The sequence below is a fragment of the Pogona vitticeps genome, chromosome 1 (assembly GCF_051106095.1).
Source record: "Pogona vitticeps strain Pit_001003342236 chromosome 1, PviZW2.1, whole genome shotgun sequence".
NCBI classification, from domain to species: domain Eukaryota; kingdom Metazoa; phylum Chordata; class Lepidosauria; order Squamata; family Agamidae; genus Pogona; species Pogona vitticeps.
In genome coordinates this window covers 300,735,492-300,760,284 of record NC_135783.1, presented here as the reverse complement: position 1 = coordinate 300,760,284, position 24,793 = coordinate 300,735,492, and the positions used below count along the sequence as shown (strand labels likewise).

At 38.9% G+C, this 24,793-nt stretch overlaps 1 protein-coding gene across 2 annotated transcripts in view; it reads right to left on the bottom strand.

Moving 5' to 3' along the window:
• Positions 1 to 295: 295 nt before the first annotated feature.
• LOC110078990 (cytosolic phospholipase A2 epsilon) overlaps positions 296 to 24,793 on the bottom strand; it is a 60,487-nt gene continuing 35,989 nt past the window's right edge. For both annotated transcript variants that reach the window (XM_072986236.2, XM_020793702.3), the window contains exons 7-21: positions 24,563 to 24,605; positions 22,335 to 22,407; positions 19,620 to 19,789; positions 19,404 to 19,499; positions 18,232 to 18,269; positions 16,910 to 17,045; positions 15,573 to 15,709; positions 14,901 to 15,126; positions 13,293 to 13,407; positions 12,830 to 12,967; positions 10,521 to 10,628; positions 8,345 to 8,530; positions 7,305 to 7,471; positions 6,077 to 6,254; positions 296 to 1,210 (exon numbers count right to left, since the gene is read on the bottom strand). In XM_072986236.2, coding sequence (XP_072842337.2) covers positions 999 to 1,210; positions 6,077 to 6,254; positions 7,305 to 7,471; positions 8,345 to 8,530; positions 10,521 to 10,628; positions 12,830 to 12,967; positions 13,293 to 13,407; positions 14,901 to 15,126; positions 15,573 to 15,709; positions 16,910 to 17,045; positions 18,232 to 18,269; positions 19,404 to 19,499; positions 19,620 to 19,789; positions 22,335 to 22,407; positions 24,563 to 24,605 — 2,023 coding nt within the window. In that variant the 3' untranslated portion in view covers positions 296 to 998. The remainder of the gene's footprint in view (positions 1,211 to 6,076; positions 6,255 to 7,304; positions 7,472 to 8,344; positions 8,531 to 10,520; positions 10,629 to 12,829; positions 12,968 to 13,292; positions 13,408 to 14,900; positions 15,127 to 15,572; positions 15,710 to 16,909; positions 17,046 to 18,231; positions 18,270 to 19,403; positions 19,500 to 19,619; positions 19,790 to 22,334; positions 22,408 to 24,562; positions 24,606 to 24,793) is intronic.

Here is a 24,793-nt window from a genome sequence, read left to right as displayed (position 1 = left end):
GGTTTTCAATGCATTGTAGGTCAATGGAGATTCGACCTACAGACTTTTCGACTTGCAGCCACCGTTCCAATACGGATTAATTCCTTAAGTAGAGGGTCCACTGTATCAGGTGAAGACAGCATCATTCAATCTCCTGTTTTATTTATTTATTATTTAATTTTTGTCTCAATTCTCAGGGATTTTTTTACTCCTCAGAGGACACAAACATATAAAGATCTCCCATCCCATCCAAAATTATCAAAACATAAGTGTTGGTGCCACGATCTTTAACAGTTTTGATTGCATGGGTGCTGATGGTTGCAGACATCAACCCATTTTGTATCTCACCAGCAAATTAATTAGTGCTGCTAGGTAGGACTAAATAGATTCAGCAAAAGAAGACTGTTTCTGCCTATGAGTCCTTTTATAAAGTGACACCAAGTGACGTTATGGAGTCAAGAAAAAATGGTTTTTATTTTTAAATTAGCACCAATCATGCTATACCAAAGTAAAATAATCTCTACACAAAACTCTAGTTCATACATAATTAGTACAGAAACATGAAACAATATCTTAAGATGTGCCCAGTCCAAAGGAAAAGAGATCTGTTGGGAATGAAATTTTGTCCATGGAATATGTAGATAATAAAAAGCATCAACATAGCAACATTACAATATTTTATTCAAAGATGCATTTCTATTATAACTAGTTCAGACCATTCCCAAATAGTTTCGCAGTAAATGGTTCTCTGTTCTTGCATTACTTGATCACTCTGCTTCATTTCTTGATAGATGCTGTATAGTAATTAAAGTAGTGTTTCATCCTTTACGACTGATTGATTTTCCAAAAGATAGCACACACATCTTCTCTTTAAAAAGATTGGGTAGTCTCTTTAATATTCTTTGTGTTTTTCATTCTAGAATGGAGTGTCTGTTATACTGCACTGTTGACGAATATGTAAAGGAGTTGAGAGTCTCTCTTCTAAGACTCAAATATGGCCATCATAAATTATGAAGCTGCTAGCTATTGTTATGCTGCCTTTTCCGTTCCACAGCTATTCGTAAAGCCCTCATTAGCATGTCTTTGTTGTTTTGGATATTGTATTGACTCAATTTGACCAGTTTTTCATAATCTTCCTCTGGATATCGCAAAGTATTTATATCATAAGGTCCAATAGTACTAGCAACATCAACCTCACCATCTGGCATCTCTTCAGGAGTACGTTTTACACCTGCAATTTAAAAAGAAAGGAATATAAATCAGCAGATGGTATGGAGAGATAGCCATGGTAGTTACAGCAGACAAATAAAAGGCAAATATATATCGTTATACATTGGGGACACTGGACAGGGCCTTCTTTGTCACTTTGTCCAAGACTCTGGAACTCCCTCTCACAGGAGGCTAGACTGGCCCTATCTTTACTGTCTGTCGCAAGCAGGCAAAGACCTTTCTCTTCAGGCAAGTTTTTCCCTGAGTGAATGGCTGCTGAGTGGGATTTTCAAAATGAATTATTGTACCTTGACTGTGTTTTGGTGTTATTTATGTTTTTTGGTATTGTATTCATTAATCTTTTTACTATTGTATAATTGTTACTAACAAATACTCTTTAAATTTTTGTATGCTGTCTTGGGTCCTTTTGAAGGAGAAAAGTGTATTAAAAATATTTTAAATAAATAACAGTTACAAATGTAGCATGACTGTTTTCTTGCAGAGTCCTCTTCATAGGAACTGGCAAGCCACTCCAGTATCTTTGCCAAGAAAACCCCATGAAGAGAAACAAAAGACTAAAAGATATGACGCTGGAAGATGAGCCCCTCAGGTCAGAAGGCGTCCAACATGCTACTGAGGAAGAGCGGAGGACAAGTACAAGAAGCTCCAGTCCTAATGACGTGGTTGGGCCAAAGCCGAAAGGACGCCTGGAAGTGAAAGGAAGTCTGATGATGCTAAGAAAAGTACTGCATAGGAACCTGGAAAGTAAGATCTATGAACCTTGGTAAATTGGATGTGGTCAAACAGGAGATGGCAAGAATAAACATTGACATCCTGGGTGTCAGTGAACTAAAATGGACGAGAATGGGCAAATTTAATTCAGACTATTAACATATCTACTATTGTGGAAGTATCCTATAGAAGAAATGGAGTAGCCATCATAGTCAACAAAAGAGTGGGAAAAGCTGTACTGGGATGCAATCCCAAATACGATAGCATGATTTTAATACAGATCCAAGGTAGACCTTTCAACATCACAGTAATCTAAGTTTGTGCACCAACCACCAATGCTGAAGAGGCTGAAACTGACCAATTCTCTGAAGACTTACAACACTTTCTAGAACTGACACCAAAGAAAAATGTTATTCTCATTATAGGGGACTGGAATGCTAAAGTAGGGAGTCAAGAGATAAAAGGAACAACAGGGAAGTTTGGCCTTGGAGTTCAAAATGAAGCAGGGCAAAGGCTAATAGAGTTTTGTCAAGAGAACAAGCTGGTCATCACAAACACTCTTTTCCAACAACACAAGAGGCGACTCTACACATGGACTACACCAGATGGGCAGTACCGAAATCAGATTGACTATATTCTTGGCAGCCAATGATGAAGAAGCTCAATACATACAGCAAAAACAAGACCTGGAGCTGATTGTGGCTCTGATCATCAGCTTCTCATAGCAAAATTCAAGCTTAAATGGAAGAAAGTAGGAAAAAAACACTGGGCTAGTCAGGTATAATCTAAACCAAATCACTTATGAATACACAATGGAAGTGAAGAACAGATTTAAGGAACTAGATTTGGTGGACAGAGTGCCTGAAGAACTATGGATGGAGGCCTGTAACATTGTACAGGACGCAGCAACAAAAACCATCCCCAAGAAAAGGAAATGCAAGAAAGCAAAGTGGCTTTCCAACGAGGCCTTACAAATAGTAGAGAAGAGAAGGGAAACATAATGCAAGGGAGATAGGGAAAGTTACAAAAAATTGAATGGTGACTTCCAAAGAATAGCAAGGAGAGGCAAGAGGGCCTTCTTAAATGAACAATGCAAAGATATAGAGGAAAACAATAGAAAGGGAAAAACCATAGATCTGTTCAAGAAAATTGGAGCTATTAAAGGAACATTTTGTGCAAAGATGGACATGATAAAGGACAAAAATGGTAGGGACCCAGAAGAGGTGGCAAGATTACTCAGAGGAATTATGCCCAGAAAGGTCTGGATGTCCTGGACAACCCAAATAGTGTGGTTGCTGACCTTGAGCCAGACATCCTGGGGAGTGAAGTCAAGTGGACCTTAGAAAGCATGGCTAACAACAAGGCCAGTGGAGGAGATGGAATTCCAGTTGAATTATTTAAAATATTAAAAGATGATGCTGTTAAGGTGCTACACTCAATATGCCAGCAAGTTTGGAAAACTCAGCAGTGGCTAGAGGATTGGAAAAGATCAGTCTATATCCCAATCCCAGATGTTTTTCTGGAACTCTCTGGCTTTCTCTATAATCCACCGCATGTTAGCAATTTGGTCTCTAGTTCCTCTGCCCCTTCGAAATCCAGCTTGTACTTCTGGGAGTTCTCAGTCCACATACTGCTGAAGCTTACCTTGTAGGATTTTGAGCATAACCTTGCTAGCGTGTGAAATGATTGCAATTGTACGGTAGTTGCCACTTTCTTTGAGACTGTCCTTCTTTGGGATTGGGATGTAGACTGATTTTTTCCAATCATCTGGCCACTGCTGAGTTTTCCATTGATGATGGTTAAAAAAAATAGCGCACTGGTCCTTTGATGCTGGGCTGTGGCACCAGGGTGGGTGACATGATGTTTAGCCTGGTTTGTTCCTTTTTGCCTCCCACACATAGAATGAGGGAAGTTGTAAGAAACCCCCCCCCAACTCGGAAGTCTCTAGCAAACGTCATTGCTGGCACCACTCTGGCAGCCACTGATGATGATTAAATCCTCTGCGAGCTAGTAAAATTTTAATGCAACTTGCTAGGCACTTTGGACACCTTACTACTCCCTATACCACCCCATGGCTGGTGTGCAATGTGTTCCAGCAAAAATAGTTCACATCTTTATTAAATTTGATGCATCCTGCTAGTTCAGTACACAGCCTGTGTAGATTCAATAAGATTTTGAATTCAAATAATGTATCATTTCCTTCCTTTCAAATCAAGGGGGTAATGTCAGCGTATATAAAATTTTGGGGGGATAAAAGGTAAAAAGGTTCCCTGACCGCTGCCTTAATCTAACGCAGCACCGGGGGAGAAAGAGTCAAGTCCAGCTCCAAAGATTCTGCCAGCTCCATATCAACCAAATTTCTCTAGTCCTCAAGGCTGTCAAATGACTAGCAGGAATGTCAGTAGGAAGTATCAGCCTGTTTTGTAAAGTTGTTTTTTTTAAAAAAAATGTTCTTATCACCCAGGCCCGGAGAATTAAAGAGCTTCTGCTAGTCTTCAAGACATGAGGCATTAGATAAGTTAGATAATGAGGAATGGCAACAAATGACAACAAATCCTCCCAGCTCCTGGTCACATCAAAGCAGCCAATGGAATAAAGTAGATGCAGTGAAGTAATTAAAATAATTAAAATAAATAAGTAAAGTAAAATAAGGTAAAACCTGTGGAGCCTCCAGATAAATGCTGCAAACAGCACCCCACCAGAACCGGAAGCCCCTGTAGTCACGTTTGAGTAAGATTTCCTCAAACATAAATACAAGAATGTAACAACAAATGCAAATTCCTCAAGTGAAAAAGAGTGCCTTGATAATCAAGACATCCCAACTGAATTTTTTTTTCTATTACTACAAGGTTTTTCACTCCTTCTTGATAGCAAAAATATTAGGGCCCCTTTCTCCCCAGCAGCAGCACTAGCCAGAGTAAAATAAAAAGCGAACAAACTAATGCACAAAATGTCAACATGGTTTTTGTACAAAATCCCATTTTTAAAAACAAAGCCCACTTCAGAGTGGTTATTGGAAAGTAAAGTAGTGAGAGGCTGATGTTTCATTCTAAAATTTTGAAGCGTGCCCAGCTCTCCAGCAAAAATAAAAGGATAATAAGGGGGTGCAAGGGGGCATGAGGAGGGTTAAATGGGACAGAGAGGAGTTATTGGAGGTATTTTACCTGTGAGATGATGGTTACACTTAATTAATTAATTAATTAATTAATTAATTAATTAATTAATCAATCAATCAATCAATCAATCAATCAATCAATTAATTTCTATGCTGCCCATCTGGATGTATGGGCAGTATAGAAAATAAATAAATAAATAAATAAATAAATAAATAAATAAATAAATAAATAAATAAATAAATAAATAAATAAATAATTTAGTGTATGAGTTGTGGTTTGTTTTGATGCAGTGTGTGTATTGGTGTATTTTTTTTCATCCAACTCATTTCCAGGATTCATCAGTTTGTCTTCTACAAAATGCATGTTGTAACAGAAAATTGGGTTCAAGGATGGCTAGTATATAGGTCAAAGATGGGCAATTTGTATCCTGAATATCTTCTTGGAACATACAACATGCATCAGTTCTGTCCAGGACTAGCCAGGGCAGATGCATAATGGGAGTTGCAACATCCACAACATCTAAAGAACCACATGTCGCCCAACCCTGCAATAGGATCACAGAGAATTTATCACTACCATCATTTTAGCCTCACCAGTTTGCCTTCTGTGGAATTAATGTTTTGTATTTGGTTGTGCCCACCATAGCAGCCATTTTATGTCTGGGCAAGCCCTCCTTGGTAAATATCATGGAAGAATGATCATGACATGCAATTTCCAAATCTCTCATAAAAGATTAGGAAGCCCTACTCTAAACAGTGTAACCATCCACAGATACCGTAACCTTGCCCCATCTGTCTCAGGTTCCTTTCATATCCTTTGAATGAACTGCTCTGCTTGGGCAAAGAACAAAGCAGTTTATAACAGAATTTTTTGCTAGTCCCAACTTAAGTAAACCACTGGTACAATGGAATTTACATAAGTTTTGATCCACCATTCAGCAATTGAGTCACTAGGTGTACTCCCTAGCTGAGACTAGCAATGGAATACTGGCTGATAAAATGAAATAGAAGGCCGAAAGTGCTGGGATACTCCAGACTTACCAGGTGCTTTGTATTCTCTGAAAGTGTCACAAACCAAGGGAAAAATCAGCACCACAGGAGTTTCAGGGCTTTCCTCTTCTCCAATCAAGTAGCACTCCTTCACATGTTCATCTCTAGGTACATTTTTGGGGAATGGAATTCCTTGATTTGAGAAGTAATCGGAGGCTTTTTGCAGAGGCTGTGTATTTGGGGTGGAAGAAGATTTTAGAACTGTGGAACTCTTACATAATAAAGAGACTGAAAGTGGATTCACAGCAGTGTCTGCCCCTCTGTCTCTATTGGTTAGAATGTGTGGCTCCCTACCTTGCCTCAATGATGATTCTGTCACAGGGCCTTAAAGCCTTTCATCCTTTATTAATTTCAAGTGAGCAGAAGCTGTTTCCTGATACGAAAACTCTGTCAAGTCAACAGCAGAAATCAATTCTGTTGACAGTCATTTATTCTGGGGAGAAGGGTGCCCAAAGCATTAACTAAGCAAATCAAATTTTAGGGTAATATTAGAAGACTTCTGGGAAGAGCTCCCCTTCAAAATATCAATGTCCAGTTTTCCTTAAACCCCAGAAATCCCACTTCTGTGATGTGTAACTAGAGAGACAGTAATGGAAGAATACAAGGACCAAGGGGAGAGAACTTCTGAAGCCCATATTAGAGTTTGAGCATCTGTAATTTCTTATATCTAGTATTAGCAGAAGTCAAATCAAATGACTAAAAAAATAAGAGAAAGAACAAGTGAGAAAGATTTTAGCAGCATCACTGACTTTGGCTCTATACTATTTTTGGAAACAGGAATATATATCCTGCATATAAGGTGCAATAGTAGCAAACAGCAATGCCCTTAAGCAGTTTGAATAACAACGACATCAACATTTTTCTTGGTAGATATGTGCATATTTACAGTATGACAATAATGAACTTTATAGAATTAACTGCTTTCATAGAGCTGCGGTACAGTGTGGATAAAGGTAGTTGGATATTCTCTCACTGGCACAGGGTTCTCTCACTTTCATCACTCAAACAACTCTTATCTCACTTTCAAATTGTCACATTTCTGCTTTTATTGGCCTGAGGAGGAAGCAGCTACAAGAATAAGATTTCAGCAAAAGAAGTCAGTGGGTTTTGGCATTCTACTTCCTCTTTGCCTCAGAAAAACAGAAGTGAGTGACAGTCAGAAGCAAGTTAATTATGCATAGTTACTGCTGTAAAAAAGAAGAACCACAAGTCATCTCACCGCTAATTGTGCTCCTGAGCTGTAATTTAAATGAATGAATAAATCCACTTTTCTCTCTGGCCTCAGAAGTGGTGGGTAGCTGGTATCAAGGGCAAACGCATTATCTACCAGATACAGGTAATCTTCAGATCCCGTCAGCTGATTAGGAAAACTGTCAAGATCACAGTCTAAAAGAAATGAATTTATTCTCAAAAGCAGGCAGTACAAAAGGAAGCACAATCCAGACACAGATTTCTTTTTCTTCAGTGTACATCAATACTACTGCCCTATGCTACTGAATAGAGAAGGCAACTCCTCCTTTCCACTCATTCCCATCCATCTGGAAGAAGAAATTGACAGTCCTAATACAGGCCTGGGATACCTGTGGCCCTCCCAGTGTTTTGCTTTAAATCTTCCATCAACCCCATTTAGCATAGCTAATGGCAAGGCATTCTGGGAGTTGTAGTCTAAAACATCTGGATGGCAAGATGTTTTCCATTCTTGCCTTGAAGCAGGGTGCTATACCCATAGGAGTTTCTCGTCTGATTCAACATCTCTTCCCCCTTTTCCATCTGGGCTTCTACCCAGGGAATGGGCTTATCTTCAATCTATTGAAGATTGGAGATATGCCTTTTTATGTCTTCCAGCACTGAGATAGGATTTATCTGTCTGCATTTAATCAATGAAAAAAGCTTGTTTCAACAGTTAAGTGGGAAGCCCTTTTTTATTGTTCAGTGCTGAGAAAGAGTTGAACAGAATTCATCTTGTGGTGAATTCAAAAGAATGTCCAACATACATCCTTCCTCCTCAGTTCCATCTCTGGAACCCTTTCCTCAACTCCTTTTCATTGGGGCATGGCTGGAGATAGAACAACCCCTATGTTTTATCTCCAGACATTTGGAGGGGTGAAACCTGCCCCCTGACGTCATCTGGGTCAATGAGTGGGTCCCTGTGCGTTGGAACCCACTGTACCTCTTCAGCCTGCCCTGAAGGCTCCCTGTGATACCTTTATGTCTGATATTGGTCACAGAAGCTACTCAGAAGAGATGCTTGTGCTGTACCTTTCCACTCTGAAAATTTACTCTCTAGATACTTGTTGTGCATTGGGCAGCCTCTCAAAAAATTAGGAATTACTGAAACTGCTGGTCGCCACATTATAATGTCTTGAAAAATACTGGCAAGGCTATCCGGAGGACACTGCTTGCGAGTAGGTAGTTCATGTGCCTTTGGATACCAAGGAGACTCATCTGCAGAAGAAAAAGAAAAAAAACCTCACATAAAATGTATAACTTTTTCATAGTAATTATTCATAGTAATGCAATCCTTTACCTGTTGAATGGTTCCCTTTGTTATTCCATATAAATATTCTGCTGAACTGCATATTAACCTTTGTCATAGAAGAAAGCTGATAAGAAACTTCATTTTATGATTTGTTTTGGCCACTGTGCCCACTACATATAATGTGCCATTCCCTTCCCTCCCAATCATATATGACTACAAGAAAATATATGGTATAGACAGCACATCATTAGGAGCTGAAAGCCATTAGTGTTTCAGGCTTGAGATGCCGGTAGGCCTTCACAACTCTGTGATTATACTTCCAGAAGAAGCCTGTGTTTATGTCCAGGTGACCCATCACACACACACACCCCGACAAGGTAATTCACAAAATTATACTAGGTATGAAAAGCTTCTGCTGTGGCTTTCAGATGCTCTTAATACTTAAAGATTTACTTCCGATAATGACATGCTGTCTTCAATTTATGGTTTGGCCCGAGGTTAGAAAAGCCCTGGCCATGACAAGTGGAGAAACAAACAGAGTCTGGCAATGCAACAATGGTGAAATGAGAATTATGTTGAATCTGTCCTGCTGTATTTTGATTAATGTTTCATATATCAACAGAATTGGAGGAAACATGTATAGCAGTGTTCCCTATGAATGTATTATGAATGTTTCTCCCAGGAATTGATAATCTTTCCCCGGTTTGTGAAAGAACAGTTTGCATTTGCAATTTCCCCACATTGCAACTACATCTATTTGAGGCACACCTTCATTGCTGACTATGAGATGAAAAGCTTTCTAGGATAACTCCCACTCATGGGATTGAGTTCTTTTCCTATCTTTGCTTGTTGTCCCCACTCACGTGAATTGATACATGATAGATGTGTTGCATAATACTAACAGATTTCTGTGGTTAGTAACAGGAATGACAGTGAGCACATTTCTCTCTGCTTAGTCACACTGTTGTTGTGCTGTCTCAATTTGGACAATGTTGTCCACAAGCAGAATTACAAATGCTTTTAATGCTTTGAAAAGTGCCAGGAATTCCAGGTAATTTATGTAATTTCTCCTCTCAGTTGGAGACCAAAGGTCATGATAGTTCTCCAGTGAGCTTCCCTGGACAGTTGTACTCATGTCGGTTGTCAATAAGACCATGAGATGCAGATGTCTGAATAGGATTCTCATTGTTAGGTATTGTGCCATTGTCCACCACATTAGCTGTCTAGCTAATTCTCTTGATATTCCAGTTTTCGGGTCTCTTGCTGCTGTCCTAACTTGTTAGAAAGCAAGACTGAAGATCTTAACTCTAGCGTAATTTACTACTGCACAGTAGATATCTCTCATGTCTGAATCTGGGCAAGAAATCAATGGAGTCAGAGAGCCATATGAGGCATCGCAGTCATAATCTGAGTCTGAATTATCTGTATTTCTCTCCAAATTGGACTGGAAACCAGACTGAAATGACTATGTTCTGGTTACAGTATTTAATGTAATGCATTTATATCAGCGGTCCCCAAATTTTTAGCCCCGCGGACTGGCTAGGGAAGGCGGGGTACCCTGCTGCACTTGCAAGCATGCATGAAGAAGTGTGTGCACTCTTGCGCAGGTGCGCTCATGCGCATGCACAAAGGAGTGGGGCACTCGTACGGGGGCATGCTCGTGCACATGCACAAAAGGTGGTGCAGCACTTGTGTGCGTGCGCTCGTGCGCAGGTGCAAACAGGCTGTGCGAGGGGAAAATGGGGTGGGGAGTTCTGTCTGTGTGGCCCAGTCTGGCTCAGGCCATGGGCCAGCACTGGGCTGCGGACATCTGATTTATATTACTAATATCTCTTGTAGCCATGCCATAAATAAATGGTAGAATACTCAAATCATTGAAGCAGAGTACTGTAATGGTACACATTCACTTCTCTACACGAATAAGTAAAGGAGAAACAAGTTGTCATGGAAACTTGCCAATGTCAGTTACTCTTTCTCGTGTCCATGCCTGCCAAAAATCTTCTGAACTCACAGTCAAAAACCAGGCATCCATAAGATTCACAGAAAATACACTACTCCAGATTCCTGTAATAGGAGAGAATAAAACAGATGTCCTTCCTGAAGTCTTATAAATAATTGTGAGTTTTTAAAAATTTCTGACTGTAAAATCACTATCAGTATCCTCCAAATTGTTTGAGAAACATTGTATATATTATACGGTTGAGAAGCACCATTCAACATTTTATTAGTTTTGTCTGCAGTCAGCATAAATCTCAATGGCAGATCACTACAAGTTAAGAAGTTAGTCCAGGCATTTGCTCTTGTTCATTGAGCCATTTGATTTGGCGTAGAACATCAAATGACTACACTCACTACTTAAGCTGCAATTTTGCCAACATGATTTATGCAAACTGCATTATGCCAGCACAACAATTCAACAGAATTTTGCTGCTAATCTTAAAAATCCACATGGAAACTTTTTCTCAGGTCCTTATATGGAAATGGATATTTTGCCCAATATTCTCTGCATGTTTGGGGGCATTTTTGATAGCGGTGCTGATGAGGATTATTTTCCATAATATCCTAGGAACTGGTGCAACTGTGGCATTTCAGATGTCTGTGGTCAACAGCTTCTAGCAGCCCTAGACACCATAGCCAATGGTTGTGATTGAATAACATCTGGAGGGCTAACTAATCCTGCGATGGACGACACTAAGGACCTGGTCATTGTGGAGGATGCAAAATAGTGGCAGGACTAACGACACAGTAATACTGTTGCCGATACTGCAACTTGCATCTAGCAGCAAAACAGAATGAAAAAGATACAAAAACCAAATGCACAAGGGAAAAAAAAGTTGTACTGGTGACCTTGAGGAAACCGCTGGAGAATGATACTCAGCCATAGAATACTCAACAAAGGTATTTCCCAAGTTTTTCTGCCAACATTTTGCAGCAGGCATGTCCACTTTGGACAAATGGGTCAGATGTATTTCTTGAGTCTGGGGAGTGTATGAGGTGTATCTAAGATCCCTTGCTCATCCCCAGCATGGGGCAACACTCCAGGAGATCCTTCTTACTCCATCTAGGATGCACAGGATTGGAAAGATGGGTCATAATTTGAATTAAGGAAAGGAGAAGTTCCTGTCCTAAAACCTTCTCTGGACACTCCAGCTATAGAAGTGTCAGATAAGGCTTTAGATACGATCAATGCACTATTATGTTCTCTTTCAGCTGCTAATCCATCCTTTTGGCGGAAGTGTAGAACAAAGTGACAGTCTTGCATCACTGCTTAGATCGCCTTTTTGCATTTTGGTGCACTTTGTCTCCTCTCAGCTTTCTACACTTTACTGAAGTTTTCTTACACTGTTAAGATTGAGTATGTGGAGAAATGAGGGCTTTGATTGGATAGGTCACACAATCAGGGCAATAGGTCTTTCTTTCCTCTCCCCCTACCCGATATATTCTTTTTTTAATCATTTTTTTGTGCAGTTGCTGGCTTGGATTCGGACACAAAATGTTAAGGTCTAGCATGTCCTTGAGAGAATCATAGCTGTTTGCATTTCTCCCAATTCACAACAACACTGTTATGTTCCTGTTTTACTTGACCGAGAACTAGAAATGGACAAATAATGTTCAGAGACTCTAGATGAAGTGGATCAAAATGTTTCTTAAAGGGCAGAGGGTTGTTTTGTCCTGATCTATATGCCCCATATTGAGGCAGAAAGTGGGTTGGGGGCCTTCTGCACATATCTGGTGTGAATGTTCTTAGAAAGCCATTTTGCTCAGTTTCACAAACATTTATCAGTAGTTCTTTAGATCAGTAGTCCCTTTGTATCATCACATTTCCATCTAAGAGTAATCTAAGATATATACAGATCTGTGATAAAATTTGGAATTATCAGTTTTAAAGAATGTACCACTACGGCTGCCATGTTATACATAGTTACCTGGGATTAAGTCCCACTGAATTCAATAGGACTCACTGGATTGCCCTGATTGTAGCTCACTCCGATAAGACTCCAAAGCTTCCAGGATGATGGAATCTTTTCTTTCCATTATTTTTAATTTGTTCATAGTAACAACGCCTGTATTGCTTACATATCAGAAAAATCACACATATATAGCCATCTCTTATGTGCTAGGACTTTATGCATTCATGTTTTTAAAAAATGCCAGATATCCTTGAAAATAATAGTAACGGGGTTTTGATATTGAATTGTTTAATTCATGAGACTAAAGGCATTCAGAATTCATTATTATCAATACTTTAATTAGCACCGAATTACCTTCCAAGTAGCAAATACGGGATTCTGGGATTTTCTTCATCAAATGACCCATGAAGAATTCACTACCAAAATGCTCAGCCCGAATGTAGGCTCCATATTTTTGGAATCCTATTTCATATGGGGTGAACTCCAACCATTCTAGGGAAGGAAGCCATAAGAGAGAAGTGGCACAATAGTCTCCAACAGATAAAGAGAAAGAGCCATTAAAACTATTTTTCATTTGATATAATCTTCTATCAAACATGTATAACATATAATTCAACAATAAACATAGAGGAAAGAACATCTAGATAAAAGATCTATTTACAAACCCATTACCTCTAGTATGTACCAGATGTTATATTCACACACATTTATAACTGATATCTCAATATTTCTGAATTAGATAACTCATTCTTCATGTTTCTCATTGTATACCTTTTAACGATGACATGCAGGTGTAAGACTAGAACACAATCATTACCTCTAAATCCCCTATTACTCAGTTTTTCCTTCACATTGAGACACAGGTACACAGGCAGTGGGTTCTGGCCAAGAGTCAAAGCTTGCTGCTGATCTGTGAGTTTATGAGGATTTTTCTGTTTGTGAGAGTAGGAAACAAAGGGTTAACATCGCAATAAAAGATGTAGTAAACAGCTTTGGAAGTTATGCTTTTGTTTTGTTTTTTCTAACCAGGTTTTCACTGAGGTTCAAGTAAGCTATCTTGGTTTAATGACCTTGCGACTACTTTTCTTGTTCTATGTTTTAATATCGTGGGGTTTATTCTATATGCTGCTGTGGTATTTTTCTGTTCAGAAGGATATAATGAACACATATTCTAGCCAGGATGTCATTTGAATCCAATTCTAAACTATTGTGCTAAGTTATTCTGTTCAAAACCTGCTCTGATTAATTTGTTTGTACTAAAAATCCTGGGATAAACATGCTTAAATTCAGTCAAGAGTGATTCAGAGTGAATATTTATTAAAATGTCCTGCTTATATACCATCCAATAGCACTTAAAGCACTCTGAGTTGTTTGCAATTTAATTATTCAGGCTGCACATTGGCTTTCTGCATCAAAATGCATTCTACTGGTGGAAAAAAATCTTTTAAAAACTAGACACAAATGAATTCCTTTAAAGTCAATGTCATATAGTCCTCATTCCCTGCCTGCTTATATTATAGGCACGAGGGCCCTGCAATATATTTAGCCAAAGTCGAACTCTTAACCTAATTGGCCTAATTTGGATCTATCTCCATGAGGTCTAGATGAGAGTGCAGTGGCCAAATCTGTTTTGTGGTGAAGCAAAGTGTATTCACAATTCACCTGTATCTGGAGTACAAATAGAATTGACTGGGGGCACAAATTATTTCAGCTAAAGCAAACTGTGAACATATCTAATACACAAACCCATGAAGCCAACTATATGAAATCTGGGGGGTTTACTCCTTACTTTAGAGTTTGTCATGTCTCGGAGTTTCATTAAATCAGTGCAAACAAAAAAGTTACAACCTTTTTGTTTTTAATGCAATTAAACAGGAGGCTTAGAAATCACTTTGGATTTAAGATGCAAATCAAATCAGATGGGGCATAAACCTCCCTGGACAGAATCAAGATTCATTCTGAATTGCCCTCCAAACTAATTTGACTGTGCACAGCTCTTAATAACCGACATGTTATCTGCAACATACACATATGATGTGAACTTTTCAGATACATCAAATATAACAGTGAAGATTGGAATCACATGTTGGTGTGGTCTTCTACAAGGTGGACCTGTGTAGCAGGCATAGTTCTGTCAGCCGGACACTAAGTTTTGGAGCATATTTTTGCTAACAATATACAGAATAGAAACTTTTTTTAAAAAAAGTAAACACAATGGATTTTGCCTAGCTATTTATTACTATTCTATCAGCAGTTGGTATATATTATTGTTTTGCAAACAAATCTCTTCCTCTCTACAGTTGCACAAGTTTGTCCCACTGAAATGAAGCAACACAAAAAAGCTCCATATCTGCTGGCTTGTTCCTTTAATCAGAATTAGTAATCAGCTGGCAAAGCAGAAGTTTGAGACAGAACAATATAGTACCCCATCACGCAGCATAGATTCAATGATGAGTCCCCACAGATCTGTAAAAGATATACTATGCCCTTCTTGGTACCGCTGCCACAACTCCTCTACATAATATTTCAGGCGTTCCGGAGAAAAACTTGCAAGGAACTTGTTTTTTCTCACTTGCTTGTGGACATCAGCGAGAAGACCTTCTAAATCATTACATGACCAGTTAGGGTCCTCATACAATTTTGACAGTGTCCTGGAAAGAAACAGGAGTCAAGACAAGCTAAGATTCAATAACATCAAATGTAGAAATACAGTAAATAAGTTTTTCAAATAAGCCAGTATTTGGCTGTACTTATGAACAATAAAATATGACTATGACAGAAATGACGTTCTTGAAGTGGTTGTAGGTGTGTCTTAACCATCACCCAATACATTGCAGAAAACCGTATTCCTATATAGGACAAATTGATAAAAGTGTCTGTCCTCGCTTGTCTGGAACATCACATAGGAAATCTTTCCCTGATTAAGGGAAACAATGTTCCAAACTACACCAAGCATTTTTAAAATAAATTCACATATTTTCCCTTCTCACCGACAATCTGTAAGAATGCCAAGAAATGTCATGTTTTCTTTAGCTCACCTAACTGACCTGTCAACTAAAACAAGGATTACCTGGTTCTCCTGCCCACATTTCCTTACCATGTTGTGCCAGATAAGCCAGTGAGGTAGAAAACACAATCCAAAACACCGAACCTCTGGAGAGTCAACAGGTGGGCATACAATGCTGTCAGTGCTCTGATCCCACCACCTGTTGTCATAATTGCCACCACCGGCACCTGTTTTAACAAGCAATAAAAGGGATAATGCTTATCAGAAGGGCCTTAATATTAGCCTTCACGATGCAACAAATATAAACCCCATTGAAGCTATAATTACTTCTGAATATCTGAAGAACAACAATTATAATATCTCAAACATAGTCCCCCCCCCAGGTCCTGTGGCCTCAGGCTATGTTCAGTTCCCTGACATAGTCCTTAGACAAGGCAGGGGAAATGTACACTCATGGCAACAGAAACAGTTCCGTCAAACAATAGAAAGACAGAAAGTGTGAAAGTTTTCCAGTTTTTAACCATCCCTGGAATCCAGATCATGAGGATTTTAGCCAACTTAGAAGACAACAGCACCGTTTCACCTAATTTTACTAGGAGAGCTCTAACTGACCTTAAAAGGGAGGGGGAGGTGACCTTGATTAGCAACATAAGAACACAGGGTTATGTAAAATCAACTGCTAGCATACACTGAAAAAGCTATCACAGGAAAGAGGACATGTGGGTGTGTGTGGGCATGTGTTTGTGTTCTGTGCAGGCCTTTAAAGACACAGCATTTAGAGTTTTACAAGCTGTGGATTACACCATAACCTGGAATGTGACAGGAAGAACTGGATCATAATTACCTGACTATTACCACAATAACCCTGGGTAGAGCTGGCTGGACAGTTTAGTGAGTGGGAGTAGCTGAAGTTCAGCTCTCCACTGTACACCCCAGATGAGCCAGTCTATGTGGCCTTGGGCAAAAAGCACAGTCTCAGGTTACCACCAGAAGAAGGGAATGGTAAACCACTACTGAGTATTTTCTAACTACAAAACCCTTGATTTGAAGGCACATTGTTATTACCATTAGAGCATATGAGCATTTGCAAGGATCCCCTTCACACATACAGCCAGTGAGTGGAGACAGTGGATGTATGTACCATATATATGGTGGGCTAGATCAAAATTATGGAATCACAATCCGATCCCACACATTGGCTACGTAGATTGAATAGTAGTGTGAACAATGCTAGTATATGCATAATGTGGAGATGCAGAAGGGTAGGACTCTGCAGGAGGGTTTGGACCGAAATAGCAGGGAACTGTAGGATCTGGGCATGAGAGTTTTGGCATAAAATAATACTGTTAGGAGCTATTTGATTCTCAGCTGCTCAGCTGGCCGCAAAAGAAAATCCATCTATCAACCTAAAATTTTAGCCTTCTAACCTCATCATCCTGCAGATCTTTCTCAAGCTGCAGAACCCTTTTAAAAGCAGCAGCAGCCACCTTCTTTCGCTTCTGCAGGAATTCTTTTTCTTCCGCGCAGAGATCAAATCCCAAACGTACATCAGGACATGATGCGCTGTAACATATAGGCGGATATATCAATTGCAGATTAATGTGAGGTATGCTGAATCAATGGATTCAAGCCAAAAACCAACCAACCAACCAGTGGGCTTAGCAAGAATTGCAACTCAGTACTACTTTTCATTGGTATCCTGCCCACTCTGTGCAAAACACTGCCTATGCTAGCACAGAATGCTAATGCACAGTACTATTACAGAAGCAGATGCTATAGGTAATCCTTCATTAGAAGAGGAACATTCTCAAGGGCCAGTTGTATAGGGTTGTCACATCAAAAGTTAATCTCATATCCTGGATTTTTCAAAATAGAGTGTTTTGTTGTGTGATTGGTCTTCTGAAGTCTGATTATCTCAAACATGGGAGCCAGGCTGAATCACTTATCTGCAGCACTAACATGCCAGCTCTAATTCTGGGTTATCAATGCCAGTTCTAATTATAGTTTATCTATAATGGCACTATTTGCCCTGATTCAAAGATCGTTGAAGGGCTTCATGTTGAAAATGTTCAAATCTTCACTAAGAACTGTAGCATCACTCTTCAAAAAATGCATACCCTCCAGTGTCAGAATGGACCTTAGTCAGAATGATTATGGTACAGTTAAGCTTTAATCAGATCATACACATACCTGTTTAAAAGACAAAGATTCAAATCCTAGTCATGATGCTGCAGAAACCTAAACCACTGAAATCAGTAAAAACCACGTCTTCCACTCTAAGAATGGTTAGTAGAGCACAGTATTAGCAGAAGAGTGTTGTCCTGAATTTGGTGACTCCAGAGCAATCCCAGTAAAAGCAACGGAAGTAGTAAAGACCTCGGTAGTAATAGAGTTAATTTCAGGGTGTTGCTAGTGGTAAACATATTCATTATGACCCTACTTTTTTCACTTAATGTTACATGTTTTAAAGTTGTTGTTGTATCAAAATGGAGGCATTCAAGAGAAATTTAGATAACCACCTGGCAGATATGCTTTGATTTTATTCCTGCATTGAGCAGGGAGTTGGACTCAATGGCCTTATAGGCTCCTTCCAACTTCATTATTCTGTTCTATGAAACTAAATCCAAATATTATTTTAATCTAAACTTTGGCTCCTAGAACTTAAACCAACATGTGTTAAAATATTTTTTTATCCACACACAAACAAAATAAGTTCTCAAAGTGAGGGGAAGGCACCCCAAGTTCTTACCATTTCTTTGCTTTGAAGTGTAAATTAAAGTCTTTCTCCTGAAAATCAAGAACGTACATAACTAAATATTACTAATTCTGTCATGTCATTGAAGCTTTCCTAGTTTTCCTGCAAGATACAAAAAAATATTTACCCTGTTCTTTGTCAGGTATACATAAATATGCATATATATAAATATGCAGGAATGTCAATGTTGAAGGTAGCTGTTCTGGTGAATATGAAAATCTGTAGTATTTGGGATTCACAGCGGCATTCACCTAATACTAGCACTATAGGTTTGCGCTCAAAACAGAGTTACTGCATTATCCTCTCACTCTATCCTTGTTCTCCTGAGCCAAATGTTCTGACATAATCATGTGGTGCATTTCCCCATATTTACTCCACAATAGTTACCACTGAAGTCAGACAAGGAGATGACATCACAACAGTGGAAAGCATGCCTAAATGTTACCAAGACAAGCATATTACTGAGTTCCACCATGATACTATTACTCATAATTAAATGGACACATGCAAGGGAGGAAGTAGAACAAAGTGTTCTTGGTGGTGTTTTCAGAAGTTGACTGATTCCCAGGAGTGAGGGAAGATTGCAAGGAATCTTCTTTTTTACTCCATTGGCTAAGAATGGACAGGGTGAGACCCAGATCCTCCATGGATTGAGTTCTATGGACTGAATTGGGCTTGTGGACCAGGGCCCCCCAAGTGTGTGTGTGCCACTAAACTAATCTGTGAGGCCTGTGACAATGACCTAATTGTGATTACCTTGATGCCACGTATAAATATTTGCCATGTTATATCTCCTTATGTCTGATGGAAGTGGACTTGTCCATGAAAGGTCACATTAAAAAAACATAAGTAAGTCTTTAAGGTGCCACCACGTTTTTGTCTTTACCTTTTTTTTCTTTTCACCTATGATGCTTGCACAGACTAACATGCCTATCCCTTCTACAACTATAATTGTGACTGACATCTTCCTTTCATCATGAAATGATGCCTCTGATGCATTTCAGTGAGTTGTGAATGGCTCTTCACAGACTTTGCAAAAAGCTTACACAGTTTTGACATACCAAAGGCTTAATTTATTCCATTTTACTTCCACTCCAGAAAAGCATGGAATCAAATTCTCATATAACTAAAACAATCAAAACCTTGCAACTCAGCCAGAAGTTTACCTCTTTTATTACTTCCTGATCAATGGGGAGCAAATTCACAGGCAGGGCCCAGTTCCTGTTCCTGTTCCAACCTGGTCGACCAGAAACACAGGCACACTGAAAAATAAATATTGCTTTTTAAGAAGCAGAATAATTTTTTCAATACCTCTCCCAATTAAAAGAGAACATTACTAGCTGTGATTACCCAGGCTACTACCATGCTCAATTATGACATACAAAGGAATAAAGCGATCTCTTCCTTGGGATCACAACATCCAGCTCTCCTTGCTTATGCCTGGTGTAATGGAACATGGAAGGTTCAGTGAAATGCAAGCCGGAGGCGCAGCCTAGTGAAATGTTTTGGGTTTCTTCAAAGGATCCTTTCAATGTGCACTTGATATCTTGTTCTGAAGGAAGATAACACAGTGATGGTGATTACAATGAGGAGGAGAAGGAGGAGAAGCACCACAGAAAAGAAATCACAACTTTTACAAATAAAATCAGACATATCTGCACATAAACTGAGATTACTTTATGGATATTCTTATGTTAAGTTCTTTGAGCTTTGATGGAAAAAAGTGGTACAGGCATTTATGAGTAAGTCACAGTGCAGTCCTTCACATCAGGGGTGGGCAAGTTGTGGCCTTCCAGACTTTGCAAGCTTTAGCTATCATAGGCAACAGTGAAGCTGCTGGGAGATGTACAGTGGTGCCCCGCTTGACGATTACCCCGCCTGACAGTGAAATCGCTTAACAATGAGGTTTTTGCGATCACTATAGCGATTGCAAAACGATGTTTCAATGGAGAAAATCCGCTTTACGACGATCGGTTCCCTGCTTTGGGAACCAATTTTTCGCTTCATGACGATCTTTACAGCTGATCGTCGGGTTTTCAAAATGGCCACCCGCTGTTTTCCGGACCTATTTCCGGAAGACAGCGATCGAAAATGGCTTCTCTGATGGAGGATCTATGATGTATTTTTCCCATTGGCATTAACCGGTTTTAATGCATTTCAATGGGTTTTTTACTTTCGCTTGATGACAATTTCGCTTAACAGCGATTTAAACGGAACAGATTATCGTCGTCAAGCGAGGCACCACTGTATTTCAACAATGTTTGAAGGGATACAAGTTACCATCCCTGCTGTACAAAGTTTGCATTGTAGTAAGTGTAGCAGCTCTTCTTTCCGCTTTCCAGTGGATTCAGTACAGCTTACTTGTAACACAGTGTACCTATGCTTTTTCCATCTACATGCCATTCATAGGTTTGTAACCAAGCTCTTTCTGGTTAAATATACTTGTGTCTCTTATGAACCCCTTCATGAAATATTACTGCTTCCAAGCCACCTCAACATCTAAAAGGCCCAGTGCTAATTTAGAGAAATGTGTCTTCTGAGGCAGATGACTCTGTAATCATTGATAGTTAGATCTCTATCTCACAATGTTCTTGCAAATTACACTTCATAGATTTGCCTAGAGCAGAGCTGTGAAAGACAACACTATCAATTACCACTATTATGTAAACCTGCCATCTCCATAGGCAGAAGGTGGAAGAGTGCTGGGAGCAGCAGTCAAGGGACTTCTGGAGGCCACACTTTGCCCACCTTGGCTTGCCTGAAAGCCACTCAGTTCTCTGGCAGATCACACATTGTATATCACACCAATTAACCTTTCAAGCCAAGGATACAGTGTGTGTGCTCAGAATCAAGAGACAGTTAGGAATGAGAAATCTGACTTTTCCATCTGTATACATATGCAGGAAGAAGACTACAAAAACTACTTCCTGCTTTGACCAACACGACATATTGCATCCTTTGTCATCCATATACTGAGAGATAGCCAATAAAAATCTACCTGTGCTAACTATGAACAGTAGTTGTGGGACCTTGGTTGTAGAACAACCAAGAAGTGTATTTTCTTTAGGTGCTGTTGAAATTAATGGGATAAACTCACATTGTGTAAGTTTATTGTCTATGCTACAGTTCCTTTGTTACACCATAGTGATAGGCCTTTTTTCTTGGGAGCACAAGAGATGATCCTCAAGACCAAAGATGCCTACTTCTTCTGGGAACTCTTCTTGTGCGTTCAATCACAACACTGTTTAGAATGATGGGAGGCTAAACTAAAAGTAAGGCCATAGGACTTCGTGTTTAGAATATATGTGAATATACTAGGCCATCTAGGTCCCAGCTTGACACATAGGCTATGAGGAATGTCCTTTAATTTTCAACAACTGAACTCATTGGAACCCATTTTTATACCAAATAATTAAACATGATAATTTGACTCTAAAACTCTTGTGAAAAAATCATGTACCATTAGCTTTAATTTAATTTAGACATTGATGACATTCATTTCGACCCAGTCTGGGCTCTGAAGAAACTTAGCAGACATTTTAGATTGTCATAGTACTCTGAAAAAAGGAAGTTACCATCTCACCTGCAACCCATTGCTGCAAATGCTTGAGAATGGATTCTAGAATTGTACTCAGTTAATGGTGGCTGATGCCCATTACAGTTGCAAGCTAAAAAACATGAAAATGGGAGCCGTCTACAGCAGCGGTCCCCAACCTGTTTGAGAACCAACCTAATGCCCCCACATGGATGTGACACACCCACCGTGCGTGCAGGCGGGGGGGGGGGGGCGGGCGGAGATCCGTCTCCGCGGCCAAGTTCCATCAAGCCGACGGACCAGCACAGGGCTGTGGACCGGGGTTTGGGGACCCCTGGTCTACAAACAAAGACAGCAATTACATTTTAATGTATTTAAGAGCATTACATTTTGCCTTCATGGTTGCTTCAAAGTATAAACTGTGCCTAAGGAGCAGGCTGCCTGGAAATCACTTGAGTTTAAAATGGGCAATATCTTATCTGCGCTAATGGAACACCCTCCACTGTGCTCTATCCAAAATTGCTACGAAGAACTACAGTATTTAAAGAAACAATAACCTCACGTTTAGAACGCTTTTTCTTTTTCTTCTTTTTCTTCTGACTCCCCTGAACCTCCAAGCAGCAACATTCACGACACTGAAACAGAAACAATGCAAAAAACAAGGTCCCACCATTTATTTCACTCTAAGAATTCTGTACAAGATATTAACTGTGTTTCTTTGACCAAATGCCTTATAATCTTCTGGCATGATGCTTTTAGGTAACTTAGGTCTTGTTCAGACAGGCATTTGTCCCGCTGATTGGTGCATTGGATGGGGAGGGGAGCAGATTAGTCTGCTATTTTTTCTGGTGACCACATGACATAATCATTAGATCTGCCCAATTTGCCTCAAGAGCTCCCCAACCTGTACCTTTTTGAGCCCCAGATTCAATTCTACGTATTGTGAAGTGGCTTAATAAGTGAGCCATTTCAAGATATCACCCCTGGAACAGTCTGCCCGCAGAGATGTCTGGCTCCCTCGCTGGGTGTTTTTAAGAGCAAACTCAAGACCTGGCTCTTTAGTCAGGCTATCCCTCCTGTCATCACCTAATTACTTTTGCCATCTTGAATTATATTATTACTATTGTCTTTATTTTATTAAATTGTTTTTACTTTTATGTATTATTGTTGGCCGCCCAGAGTAGGCTTCGGTCTAGGTGAGTGGGGTATAAATTGAATGAATGAATGAATGAATGAATGAATGAATGAATGAATGAATGAATGAATGAATAAATAAATAAATAAATAAATAAATAAATAAATAAATAAATAAATATTGTCAAACTGAAAACATCACCTGCTCCCTTGCAGAGGGGCAGGGGAAGTGAAATTATTATTATTTTTTACTCTGCTGGACAATTGCTGTTGCACTGAATCACTTTGATTAAATTTACAAAAAAGAATATTCTTCAGCATTGTGTGAAGTGCCAATTGAAATCACAGCTTTCTTGATTGGTACTACAAACAGGGTAAAGATTTCTTTTAAAGAAATTCAGGAATGGCCTAGCAAAGGCAAAAATAATATTTTCACTTCCCTTGCACAGGAAGGAGCCAGAGGGATGGCTTGAGATCATTCTGAAAGGCATATCACTTCTCTCCCTGACCTTAAGTGACTCTATTTAGATTGCACCAGCCACACCAAAAGATACAACTAAGCTCTGGGGAGTCAAATCAGGTCAATATGTGACTTAGCAAGAATTCTGAAATACATTAACCTAATACAGTATCAGATTTTGTTTACAATTTTGTTTTGTGGGACCTTACACATTATTTTCTCCATTTATCAAACAGGTAAGTATCATAGTGCCCTTTAGCAATTATCTCTTTATTCTGTACCTTTGGAAAAACTGATGTGGAAATTACATGCAAAAATGGTACTGCTTATTAACATTACTAAAAACTTTGTAACTGAGACCTGAAAGCAGCTATGTTGATAGATGTACTGTTACTGATTTTTCTGTAGACTGAAAAAAACATTACTCAATTGATTTTTGCACATCTTGTCTGAAATATTCTTACTTAGTGTAGTACGTTGCACTGGAGTAGGTATACTGAATCAGTGGGAATATGATGGGTCAACTCCTCCATAAATTATACTGATACAAATGCACCTCCTCTAATTGTGACTTTCTTCAATAGTAAATTATAATAAAAGCAGGTCCATTTTAATCAATTGAATGTATGGAGAGTCGACTCACGAAATCCCCATTGCTTCACTTGGTCTACTCCAGTATGACTTAAAACACTAAGCGGATTTCAAGCACTTTTTCAACATAATAAAATGTGACTTTAAAATGAGTTTAGCTATTGTATGACATGAAGATTTCAACCAATGATAGCTAGTGTTAATTAATACATTGAGAAAGTGGATATAATACTAATTACTGTACAGTGAACTTTTTGCAAATGTTGAAATACATATAATATTGGCATTCATTTATCCCTCTGATGATTCTACAGATTAAGAATTGTCTGACTCAGAGTGTATCCATATGTATTAGACAATATAAACTGTTTCTTAATAATATGTAAGCTAGTATGAGACTGTTCTGTGTAACTGAACATGCAAGAGCCCATTTCAGGATCTGTCTAAATTTCAAAAGCATGTCCCTTGGCAGCCTCATAAAGTTAATTTATAATAATATTAGATAATAACTTTTAGACTGCAATATCCATTATCAGCAAATTCATACATATATAATGGTATTAAAAAGGAATACGTCAATAAATACGTTAATAGATAAAAATTACCACCACTGCTCCATTACTAGTTATCATTTCAGGTGGACCCTGTCTAGGAAACAGAAACAGATACATAATTTTACAACTTTAATTATTTAAGTATAATTTTTAAAGAGCTTTTCAAAATATGCAACAACTTAAAGTGTTGATAAATTATTTTGACTTTTATTAATTTTAGCCTACTTTTATCTTTTGATCGTATTTGCTTTTATTTGTTAGCTGTTTTTTTTTTAGTGCCAT